Source organism: Mus musculus, chromosome 19, assembly GCF_000001635.26.
Source record: "Mus musculus strain C57BL/6J chromosome 19, GRCm38.p6 C57BL/6J".
Lineage (NCBI taxonomy): Eukaryota > Metazoa > Chordata > Mammalia > Rodentia > Muridae > Mus > Mus musculus.
In genome coordinates this window covers 31,576,298-31,589,636 of record NC_000085.6, presented here as the reverse complement: position 1 = coordinate 31,589,636, position 13,339 = coordinate 31,576,298, and the positions used below count along the sequence as shown (strand labels likewise).

Here is a 13,339-nt window from a genome sequence, read left to right as displayed (position 1 = left end):
AGGAGTCTGGATGCAGGAGCTGATGCAGAGGCCATGGAGAAGTATTGCTTGCTGGCTTTCCCCCATGACTTGCTCAGTCTGCTTTCTTATAGAACCTAGGGCCACTAGCCCAGGGGTGGCCTTACCCACAATGGGTCAGGCCTTTCCAAATCAACCCCCAAGAAAATGCCTTTCATGGAGGCCTTTTCTCAAATGAGTCTCCTTCAGTGATTCTTGCTTGTGTCAGATTGACATAAAACTTGTCAAAACAAACTAGATCACACAGAGGCCTAAAGTTTCTATCTTGCTGTGATGTCAGAGATACATTATTTGTGATATTTCATTGACTAAGAGTGTCACTTGATCAAATCTGTATGGAGAGATAAATGATAGATCATAGGTCTTCTATAGATCAGTATTTTACTGTATGTATGTATGCATTCATTTCTTCACCACTGGAGAATAAAGCCAAAGTGACATGAAATGTGATCACTCTAACTTTGGAAATCATCTAAAGCCCACTAAATTTGCTTGAAACACATGCTGGTGCTCATATGAAGCCTAGGGTGCTGTGTTTCAGAGACCTAAGATTAAGTGATCTCCATCAAAAATGAAATTTGAGAATTATGTGCCCCTGGGATGCTCTGGTACCATGCAGTAAATGCTTAGGGAATTTGGATGGTTGCTAGGAAGGCTCTTAGCATTTGCTTTACCACTTCTGTATTCGTAATACAGGTCAGTGGCATCCTTTTTGAGGAAATGACTTTCTCACATCATCTTTAAATGGAGTGAATTATTCCCTCTGAAGAGGGCTTTACTTCTAATCTTTCTATGCAATTAGAACTTAAGATCTTTATAGGATACTATTAGTACTTTCCGAAGGATAGGATCCCATCTAAAAATGTTGGGATATTGGATTGATAAATCTAGTTTCTGTTACTTCAGAAACTGTGAACCCAGTGGACAGCCTGTTACTTGGCCTAAATAAAATAGGAAAAATTCTCAGTAAATACAAATATGATAGGTTTGATAAAATGAATTTCTTTAAGACAAAACTCTGGTGTTTGGGAAAATACTTATAAATTAAAATGTGGGAGTAGATATGTAGGTGCCTCTAGCCTTTTCGAGGTCAGGGTGAGGAAGATGGTTAGCCATGCAAGCTTCTTGAAGAGAACTTTTACATCTTGTTTTAAACTCAGAAAAGAAACAATGCAACTTTGGGCCTGAAAGCAAACTCTTTTGCACATGAGAATTTAAAAATAAATCAGAACACGAGAGATCATGCAGCTGCAGATCACTCTGCCCTTGGGGGGGGGGGGAAGACTTTAGAAATAAAGACATCCTGAGATTCTTAATAATGTTCCAACTATCACCATTGCTTCCTGAAGTGAAATCTCCTGTCATTAGTGCTCCGAGGGTGTCAAGAATATAAAAGCCAACCTCCTGAAGAGCGATTTCCCAGTTGCCAATCATGGCCGATGATCATTAATTAAATGGGGACTAGATTAGTTTTATTTTTCTCAAAGTAGTTTACTAGTAAGGATTCACTTTTGAAATTTGTACATAGAAATGCACATCCACTCTAAACTTCAGAAACAAGAAAACCTTATAAATGTACAAAAAATCAAAAAATATAATTCTGTCATAAAGATCATGTAGTCAATTTTTTTCTTTATTTCCTCTTGATCTTGTTTCAACTGAGTTGGATATGTTGGGGCATTCCTTGTGTAGCTGCTTCTGCAGTCAGTGCCACTACCGAATTTATCCCTCACTTTTTACTGAAAGTAATTTTGTGTCGTCACTAGGCTTCCCATAGAGACCTGTTACATAATGGTTTGCTTTTGTTTTAGTTTTTCGTAAAAAAAAATGACATCTTACCGATGATGTCATGAACATTTAGAAAAGCAAGGAAAGTTTTAGAGCAAGCGAGGATAGCAGGAAGCCTGGGTGTAGGTAACTTTCAAACTTACTTTTATCCTAACTCAGCATCGTCTGCATGGCTAATGCAATACTTGATGCTTCTCTGGAAGGAGAACACATCCTAAGCAAACATAGTAAGTCACTGTAGTGAAAGGGGACAGCGCCACACTAGAGGGACTATCCATGCTGCCATTGATCCCTCATGACTTCTGGTCCTGTGTTCTCCTATATGGTTCATTCTAAAGTTGTTAAAATTTCCTGATTTCCAGAGTGTCTGGATCCCAAATGCCTCACAAACAGTGTCAAACCCTTGGTAGTGGCAGAAGACAGAGGGTAAGTGGTGCTGAAGAGGTTTCTGAAGACCAACAAAGAAAAGGCAGAGGCAAACCAGGCTCATATCTGCAGGCAGAGTGGCTTATATTTTATTTTGGGAAAACATGGTGCTTGATAGATTTGATGTGAGGATGTGGTCCTGGGAGAAATTAAAATGCTGTGTATATATATTAAAAATAAACACCTTACTTTTATTTTTAAGAAATTTCATTATACACATATTTACCCTAAAACAATTCTGCATAGTACTTCTTCACTTTTAATGCTATGTGTAAATGCATATATATTCATATTTTTTAAATGGAGATTGTAATATTATTACAGTATCTCTCCCTGTTCTTCTCCCTAACTCTCTAATATACCCCCTCCTCTCTCTTCCAAATACATTTTTAATTACAGTATAGCCATCTGTTTTTAGAGGGTTGATTTTTGTTTTGTTTTTTTGTTTCAGAAATAAAGTTGTAAATATTTTTGGTTTATATACATCTTTTTCTAATTCAAAGCAAAGTGTTTGTGGATTACAGTGTGTGAAGATCAGGTCAGTTGGGCTTAACCAGGATGAGAAGTCAGAGGGGAGTGGAGGCCAGGAAGGATACTTCCAACTGCTGTCCCTACTCCAGGTTGCTTCTCTGATTACCACTTTGGGAGTCAGTGCAAACCAAGGCCAGCTTGTGTTCATATTTAAAACAAATTCCACTTTCAATATGAAGTTCCAAATGTGCTGCTTCATATGTAATTACTAAGGTCTCAGCTTTGATTAAACTCAGTTTCTGCATTGTGCTATGATTGTTTCCTACTTGACAAGATATTTCTTAGCATTGCCTCCTCTTTGATTTTTACACCTGTAGTGAGTGCTACGGAACTTATTATTCTCCAGTGAATAAAATTATCACATTTTTTTGAAGTTCTGTAGAACTTTCCTGCTATCCCTAGAATCCCTATTGCAAAATTTGTTTATCTCTTTCCTACTGACTGTCTGTATTTAATTCCAGTTCTAACTCCTGTGGCTTTTTGAATATCTTGTTCAATGTAGTTCTGTCTAGTTAATCTAAATCAAGATGCTCAAAGGAATAGTGTTTTCAACAGAAGCAAGACACTCAGATGAAAGTTTGTCACCTTTCTGCTAGTGGTTTCAACCAGCTAATTAGGAATCCACTCTCTAAAAATCTCAAGCTAGACAATTTCTTGAGTGCCCGTATCACAACTGGCAATAATACTAGAAATATATTGTACAGAAGAGAGCAAATTAAAAACATAAAGTCTACTAAATGATGCATACAGAAACTATGATTTTTGTTCTATAGTATCTAGAGTGAAAATTATTTCTTTTATGATTTTGTAAATTTAATTGTATTTATTCTTAGGCCAAAGTATACGTTTTAATTTAATATCAATCTATTGTTTTTTTTTCCCCACAATCTTTGTGGATTAAAACATGGTAAAACAAATTGAAATTATGTGCCTGGCTTTGGCATGTTGGTCACTTGCCAAATGATAGTTTGCTTAATGGAAATTTTCTCCGTTCTTTTTCTGCTGTCATTATGCTTTGTTGTCAGGCCTTTCAAGAAGACCCATTAGTTGTGTGCAAGCATACTGCATGGCTCCACCGAGCCTTGAGAACTATGGAAGTCTGGTCGGATGTGTCAGTAACTCTTCCTTCTCGTGCTCTAGGTCGAAGGATCTCATAAAGGAGGCTATCCTTGACAATGACTTCATGAAGAACTTGGAGCTGTCACAGATCCAGGAGATTGTGGACTGTATGTACCCCGTGGAATACGGCAAGGACAGCTGCATCATCAAGGAAGGCGATGTGGGGTCACTGGTGTACGTCATGGAAGGTAGGGTTAGGAACTTGTTCCTCCTCCGTCATTCACTCCCTTCCTAACTTCTGAGGTTCTCAAGGATCGCAATGTACTCTGTGGAACAATTTTTGTCTTCCTTCGTTCATTGGGAAACAATTTGAACAAAGAGTGAAAATACTACTAGGTATCATGGTTGTGTAATTTATGAGGTGTTGGTGTATAGAATATTAATGTAAGGATTTCTATGTTTTCACACCTGGAAAACACCGATGATGTGAAAAGGATACTGTTTGCTAACTGCATGGGAATGCACACAGTTACACTGCCAAGCATGCTGATGGTGCTTCAATGGTAATTCAAGTCGTTCACATCAATTAGCACATACAACTCTACCCTTAATGTTTAGTACATGTCCAGGTTTCCTATTTACATTCTTCCAGATAAAGGTGATGTTTTTAGTCACTTGCATGTGAATCACAGAGTCAATGAAAACGTCATGGCATGTTAGCTGTCTAATTAATAAGAGGGATCATGTGTATCACAAAACCCTTCAGAAACTGATATAGTAGATTAAATAAAATCTAAAAAAAGAAATGTTTTATGAATAATGAGCCATTTACTATGTAAATAGGGTTTATCCCTAAGTAGATTTTAATATTGATTGTTTCTAACTTGGAATTTATAAAGCCATATTTTCCCTTTAGAGAGAGAGCCTGAGATGATTTCTGAACTAGCTGAGAAGAAAGCAAGCCCAGAAATGCCTGTGCTATAAGCTGTTGAGTTCATGAGTTCAGTCCAGAGCATTCATGTTGAGTAATTCATGACTTCCATAGTCTCCTTTAAGTTTATGGGTCACTAAGAGAAAGGGTGTACTGGGATAAGTCCGACATTCTCTGGGTTTCAACAACCCAATTTGTAAAATGGGAGATCCTCATGATAGCATCTAAAGCCATGATTGGTTGCTATAACTGCAAAGGGCAGAGAAGGCTTCTAGCAGGTAAGGGTTAGGAATGCTTTTCATCAAGGAAAAAACTAAAGCAGGTTTTGTAGCCTGAAGGATCATTATTACCAATATTGATAGTCTGATTTGTCTGTCTTTTATGGGATTATTAGGAGGTTAAATTAGATCATTTATATCAGTGGTTCTCAACTTGTAGGTGGCAACCCTTTCATAGGAGTCACCTAGGACCATTGAAAATAACACATATTTACATTATAATTCATAACACTAGCAAAATTACAGTTAAGCAGTAGCAATTAAAATAATTTTATGGTTTGGGGTCACCACAACACGAGGAACTGTATTAAAGGATTGCAGCATTAGGAAGGTTAAGAACCTTTGATTTTTATAATCATTTGATATAAAGAATAACACATTATAAAATCATGTGTCTTATTTATTTATACTAAGTGTTTGAAAATATAGTTAAAACTATGTGTGCATTTGTGACTTGCCTTTGTGTTTTTCTTTGTAGTCTTCTGGAATGTTCAGTTTTTGCATTGTAATATCTTTTATCTTTTCCTTTAATATTTTCATATTTTCATTCCACATCATAAGCTTCTGCTAAGATAAGCTCAGTTTTTTTTCTGATAAAACCAAATCACAGTAGGCACAAATATAAGTATCATGCACTTGGAAGAGAATTGTAAGGGGAGGAATGAATTCACAGGGTAGGTATGGCGTGAGGCAGTGAGCAGGCAGAGTAGGAAAATCAGAAAGACATAAATAAGAGACAAGTATAGACAGTAAAACTAGAGGCATTGTTCTAGGGCTGATTAAAATTAGGCATAGCATCATATCTGCCAATGATCTCACATAATTTGATTTGTTAGACATTGTACTAGTAGGATAACTATGTAGAACACAGCTATTGTTTAAAGCAGTATGAACATTTGGTTTGGTTGTCTTCACATTGTAACCACTGGTTTTCTATGGCAGTAATTAATATTCAAAACTCTTGTCTTAAATTCCTTTCATCTTGAATATTTATTAAAATAGTTTAACATAAAACCTTACAAATATAAAAGTCTACACTTATCATCCCCTAGCTTTCCAAGTGAAATGGTTGTTCACTTTTAGCTATATGACTAACTGAATGTCTAGAACATCCACTGTAATGAGCATGGTTTTTAAACACTTTCCATAGATAGACTTTATCTAATTTTCAAAATAGTCATGTATAAAGGATAAATGTATTATTTTGTTTTATAGATGGGGAGACTGAGAGTCAATAAGGATATGTTACTCTCCAAGTCAGTCATGCTAGTTAGAATTTATCCCCAGGTAATCTTAATTGACAGCTTAAGGTCTTAATTACGGGAATGAGTAAGGGCTTTATAGAGAAACAAAACAAATTACAGACACATACACACAGATACACACACACACACAGATACACACACACACACACACACACACACACATATGTATTCAGTGAGAATTAGGTTTATCTTGAAATGGGATCATGTGACTATGGAGGCTGTCTAAAATGCTCAGGGCTGCAATTGCTGAAGGCTGTCTACTGTAGAATTCCCTCTTCTGAGGTGAGAGATCGGCCTTTTGTCTATTGAAGTCATCAACTGATGGAAGAACTTTCATTCACATATTCTTTGGCAAGAAGCCTCGCTTAAAGTTTATTCTTAAGTATTACTCTCATCTATAGCATACCTTCAAAGAAGTGTCTTGAGTAACAATTAAGTATGTGTCTGGTATCCTTTGACACAGTATATCAAGTCTACCTTATACTCATTTGGTATACCTAATACATAACCATATTTAATCTTTAAAGACAGTGAACAACAAGCTCATCTTCTTACATAAGGAGTTACACTGTAAAACTGATATACATGAACTCTTTCCTCAAAAAATGATCAAAATCCCTGTGTGATGTTTCCTTATATCTTATAGCTTAAATATTATAATGTAAAATTAACAATATTTAAATACTATCATGCAAAGTTAATTAATTAATTATAGCTTAAGGAAATTAAAAAACAAATATTTCCATCTATATTCATTACAAAATATGTAAAAATTTTTATCAGGGACTATATTGCTTCTTTTAGAAAAGATAAATATACAATTTCTAGTAATGGCTCAGTAGTGATAGCCTTGGTGTAATTTCAATAAATTATATTTATCTTTTCATTGTTAGATTAACTAAGCAAAATACCATCATAATTACCCATTGCAACCTCTTCTTTAATTGTCCTTTAAAAATAAGACTTTAAATAATGCATTAATATTCATAGTCATGTTGTGTTTATGCTGTTGATTGTCTTTAATAAACCCACTAAGTGTCCATGATCCTATAAACTGATGGCAGCCTTTCTCCAAACAGAAATTAAAACCAGCTCAATATAACTCTTGCAGATCTTCTCCTTTTATCTTTATGTAAAAATAATTTAAAATAAAAACTTTGTTTTTAAAGTTTTATAAATTTAATTGGGGGAAATGTTTTATTGTGTAATTAAGGTTTTTGGAAAACCAACACATTCAATCTTCTTAATGCTTACACAGAAACATTCTTTAAATGGAAAGCTTCTTTTTATTTGTGAACATTAATATTTATAAAGAGTATAGCATGGCACCATAAATGAATAGGCTCTGAAAGATCTTTTACAAGCTTATTGTCAAGATGTTCATGAAAACACTCAAGGAGTTGACAAAGAAAAATCAGCCCAGTGATTTTAACTTTGTAAAATCAAATTTACAGTGAACTGATCCTTTCAGACACTTAAAATTCCAATTTAATGAAAGTATCACTTTCAACTTTCATCAAGAATTGCTTAGGATTAGCTTCCTAAGGCTACATATATTATAAGTTTAAAGGAGAAAAAAAACAAACAAACAAATCTCCCAAGGATCCTTTGACATCTAGATATATAAATTGTTTACTGTATATTTTATTGTTTGTTTTCACTAAAAAATGAACATTAGCTTATTCTATGATGTACTGTTTCTTAATACTCATATTATGGTCTTCTTTTTATTAGAAAGATAAACCTCAGTTTACCCTCATTTAAAATAAATTTTTGATTTAGCAATTGAATCCAAAATCTAGTATTGAGGAATCTCACCTCATATTCCAGTACTGGGGATTGCTGATTTGTAATATGCTGAGGTATTTGATTGGCTTAGAGATGATGACCATACACAACTTTGTGGAAACAGACTTCACATTCTGTTTAATTACAAATCTGTTAGAGTATTCTGAGAACTGCCTATTTAATTTAACTTTTTCAGTGGAATCATCATTGCTGTTTTTTTTATAAGATATTTTACTAATTACAATAACTCATTTAAGTACTTTCTTGCTGCACACTGTTTAGTCATTTGCTAATTATTAAAGTCTCTGTCTTTAGTATGAATAATTCTATGAGACTATCTATGTATACAGACAAGTATCTTAGTATATAGAGAAGTATATAGTATATGGAGAAGTTAGATCCTTCAACAAGATTATTCCACAAATATATTGAAATATGAAACTGAACCCTAGACTTCCCATACCCACATATTTAGTAATGCTAACTTTTCAAAGATGGACTAGAAATACAGCATGAACATATTTATTGTGAATATCCCAATTCGTGAACTCACAAAAGATGCACACTATCAAACTACATGATAAGAAATATTATTGCAAGAAGGTAAAAAAATGTCTGCCAAGGCTGAGTAGAAACAGTTCATCATGAAAGCAATCCAGAACTCTGCTCCTCAGATTTAATGCCACTCGGGCTCCCTGCGGTGCCCCACACACCCAGCTGTGTGCTATACTCCCTACAGACAATCTGGAATTAATTTGTTCCCTCCTTAGTTCATCTTTCCTCATTGAAGGAAGCTGTGGTTTGTCTTAACTCTTAGTTCACCACTGTGTACTTTCTGTTGAGGATTAAACTCTTTGAAGATTGGAAATGCCATTTCTTTCTGCCTAAAATGAATAACATTGATTTTATTTTCTCACCTTTCCTCAAGAGCTGCCTCTTGGCTTATGAGAGAAAAGACTGTTGGAATGAACCATTACACACTATCTTTAAGTAGAATCTGATGTTCACAGCAGCTCTTAAAAGAAAGAGTGGGAAGATTGACATTTGTGCAACTTGGTTTGATGGATTTTGGGCAAAACTTGGTTTGAAGCATTGTGGGTAATTCATTGGATACAGGTCTGCATACATTACATATGTTCAGAATTATTGTTTACTGCTAGACAGCCTCTGTTGTAAACTTACATACTTCGAACTGTAACTGTTTGTTCCCTCCAAAATTTTTATTTTCTGCATGAAATTGAATGATGTTGTGAATGCTGGCGTTCAACAAGGAATATTTATATAAAACTAGACATTAATGACAAGGCACAGTGTTAGCATTCAAAATGCTCCCTGAGTGTACGAGGGACCTGAATACATTTTTATATGAAATGGTTTTCAGTAAATGTAACAGGAGAGAAAGGCCATTTTATTTGCTAACATCAGGTGTTGCCTTTTGACTTCAGGAGACTTCATGTTCACCCAGAAGCTGTCTTTCTTTAAGATAGGTGAAATATAAGGGCACCGAATTATTTTTTATATTTCCTTTAGAAAAAAAATCACTTGAATTATTTATGCAAAAGACCATGTTTATGAGCTAGCTATCCAAGAGTAAAACAAAACATGTATTTATGAAAGCTCATAAGCAAGGAGAATCTTAAGTGCCACATGGGCATTTTGAAAAATAATATGTCAAGTGGGATCTCAAAGTCAGAGAGAGGGAACTGGGGTATTTAAATGACACATGGAATAAGTATCATGTTCTTTGGGGTACAATGTGCAAAGAGTTTTTAATGTGCGGAGAAAATTCAGGAACTATGCATGTATAAAAACTGGCAATATTTTGCTTATATGTAGGAAGTTTAGGAAGAAAATATAACTTCTTAAATGCTTGACCTATTCTCATATGGGAATAGAATTACTTTGCATGGCTCTAGATAACCAGAGGGGGGGAAAATGTAAGCTCCAAAGAAGTTTAAATTGAGTCAGCTGGAGAATCAATAATCTACTAATTAAAATGTTCCCAAAGTGTAAGGAGCAGCTTTATGTGCTGGCCAGAACCCCCCTCTGGAGGCATTTTAAGGGTGGTTGCGTAGTACCCACTAGGAGGAACTGAGTGTCTGAACCACCTCACATCTATTCTCTCCCCAAAAATGAGATTTCTGAGCCCATATGTTTGTGAATGAGCATTATCCAAGTTATCTTGTAAGATTCCATAGGTCTTTACCACCACAACCATGCAAAGCTCATGTGTAGTGTTGAATTTCCCCACTCTCCATGACTATAATAATTCTAAGTGGTTCTTTGGACATTTGATGGGTTTGTACAGGATTTTGTTTCATCATACGTGCTGTCTCATCTATTTATTTTTTAGCTTCCCATAATCATGTTTCTATTGTTTTGCCCTCCCAGAAAGCACTTTATATTTGTGAAATGATGCCAAATACCTTTCTAAAGTGTATTTATTAAGCTGGTCATATCTGATTGTGGTTTCTGTACATTTCCATTTTGCTTCTTTTATTTGTGGGGAATTTTATGGGCTAGCATTGAACTAACCCACTGGATGGAAGCACAGTGCAATCTGGTGACTTCACCTTCTTCCTCTCTAACTTCTAAGGAGATAAAACTTCTTTTCCCATACCTAGGAGATTGTTTTTTCCTCTGAAGAGTCTTTGTTAGCCTGCTCATTTTTATGTTGGAAGTTAACTTTACATATTTGGAGCTTACCCTTGGCAATTATCAGCACTGTAAATATTTTCTCTTATCCAGAGCTTGTAATTTTTTTTTACGTCTTATTGACACCTGAGGGATAACAGTTATTAATTTGAATGCAGTGAAGTGTATCTTCTTACTTTTGTATGTTCTTGTTTTGGTGTCTCCTTAAAAAATCCTGGGAGGTAGTATTTGTCCTGCATATGTGAGTGTCTCTAAAGGTAAAAGCATACATTGGAGTTAGATATGTGAGGCATTAATTATCTATAGAAAAAGTATTTATGTATGATCTCAAAATCACTTTCCTTCTCAAAATTTGAAGCTGGAAAACATTTTACATTTCATTTTTACCTTCTCCTGTTTTCCAGAATGTTCAAGAATGTAAATCATCCTGAGAGATGGTAGATATGCTTTGACTCTTCCACAATGCTTTCTTTCCTTTTTCCTTTTCTTTTATTATTATTTTTTTTAATGTCAGAGTTGTTATATATTTGGAAACAATGGCAGGTCATTTAGCGACAGATTTGGTGATAAAACTGAGTAATACGTTTTTGTCTACAATATACAAAGGATATATCTGTCTGTATCTCTAAAAAAGGAAACATTTTGTTGTATAATTCAAGCAGAACTAAGCTAGTGTTTTGACATAGGCACTGTTATTGAAAAGTGCCACATGTACAACAAAGGCATTTTTACTGTTGTCGATTTGTGTTTTAGACACTGGGAGTCTCACTCTGTACCTCGGGCTAATCTCAAGGCTGAGAGCCTCCTGCTTTGGGCACCCAAATGCTGGGATTATTGCTACGCACTGCTGGGGCTGACTTTGACTGGCAGATTTAGCTATCAATCCTGGCCTGAATTTGTAAAAAGAAGCCATAGTAGTTGAGCTAAATTTATTACATTACAAAAAGTTGGCAGTGTTATTTTTCTCAGTTTTGAAGATTTCAGAAGTTGCAAACAATTGAAATCTGCCATGCATGGTCTTGAAATAGTAGCTGGGAAGGTAACTCCTTTCAGAAAGGAGCCAGGGTGATTCCAGTGATGCAGTTTCCAAGTCACACATTTTAAGGGCAAGTCCCCTTTTTCCATTTTACTGTCACTCTAAATAATTACAGATCCTGGATTTCACTTCTGTCCTCATTCACTTTGTTCAAATGTCAGTCTTCCCATGATTTTCATTTTGAAGGAATGCCAACTTTGGAAGTCCAAATGTGTATTATTTGGGTGAAAATTAAGAACAGGTGTAGCATAGTTGAAACAGAGAGAAGAAAGTGTGATTAGCTCCTGGCCCAGAGTGTAACAGCACCCCGAATATTTTGGTAATGAGGTCAAGCTCACCCCACCAATCATTCATATAAAACCATTTGGTGGCGTGCATTCCAAACATTTAACAAGACCCCACAACTGCGGATTCAGTTTTAAAACCACACCCATGCATTTCCTTCGAGGCTACAAGATTTCCAATGACTTTTGTGGGAGGCTAGTTAGACTAATGCTTTTGTGTTCGTCCATCCAATGAAACATCCTTGAATAGTGTGAAATGATCTTGCCATACTCTCCAAGGGAGGACAGAGAAGCTTCAGACTGTGGCTACCAAGGCAACAGCCCACTCCAATATACAGACCCCAACATAGAGACCATTGGATTAAGATGCAGCTGTTCCTTTTGGAATTCTACAATGGCCTCCCTCTTGAGAAATGCAGCTTGTAATTGTACATGCTTTTTCTGAATTGAAATATTATGGCCTGGAAAGTTGCATCTGATGTTTATGCTTAGGTTATTTTATAAACTCCTTTCCAATAAGATATTTTTTTGTCCTAAATCTCTATAAGTATCACACAGAGATTTAGAATTATAATAGACATGACTTAGAAGGGTATTAAACTAAATTCCTGGGAATTTATATTTCATGCATATTTAATATATCATGGAATTATTACAGAATACATTTACATTTGAGATTTATTTAGTTCCATTCTGGGACCTAATCTGATTAACTTTGCTGAGGTGAATTGCTCTAACATCTAAAACACTTTGGGAGTTTTCCTCTGTCATTATTGATAATAAAGCTTTCAACTGAAGTAAAAATTTGTTCTCAGATGAGAAATTATCAATCTGTAGGTTTTCAACAGTCATTTTGTTGGTTTTCTTGGAAGAAAACCAAGATGGCTTTACATATCCAAGTTCATTCCTGTGAGTTTTAATTGTTTATTTTATAAATCATGGAGTTCAAATAATCTAAAATTGGAAAATTCTTTTGGAATATTCTTCTTTGTATTGATTTTGAGATCACAAATATACATAGTAAAGATTAGTAAACCCCAAAGATTAGATGACCGTTGATCATGGCATATTACAGTGTGATTTTGAGTGGATGGTGTAAAATGTTTGAATTTTTATATCCTCAACAACTGAAAATACCAAAAAAATGCTTAGTGGATTGTTTTGCAAGATAACTTCTTTATTGAAATGAACTTATGTATTTATTTAATTACTCATTCTATATTCAAGAAGTGTAGGATTTAAGTTACTTAGTATTGCTGTGTTTTAGCAGACATTGGAGG

The 13,339-nt window shown here is 35.1% G+C and overlaps 1 protein-coding gene across 3 annotated transcripts in view; it reads left to right on the top strand.

The window, feature by feature from the left end:
* Prkg1 (protein kinase, cGMP-dependent, type I) overlaps positions 1-13,339 on the top strand; it is a 1,200,782-nt gene that overhangs the window by 175,632 nt on the left and 1,011,811 nt on the right. For all 3 annotated transcript variants that reach the window (NM_001013833.3, NM_011160.3, XM_006526768.4), the window contains one exon: positions 3,904-4,070. In NM_001013833.3, the coding sequence (NP_001013855.1) occupies positions 3,904-4,070 (167 nt within the window). The remainder of the gene's footprint in view (positions 1-3,903; positions 4,071-13,339) is intronic.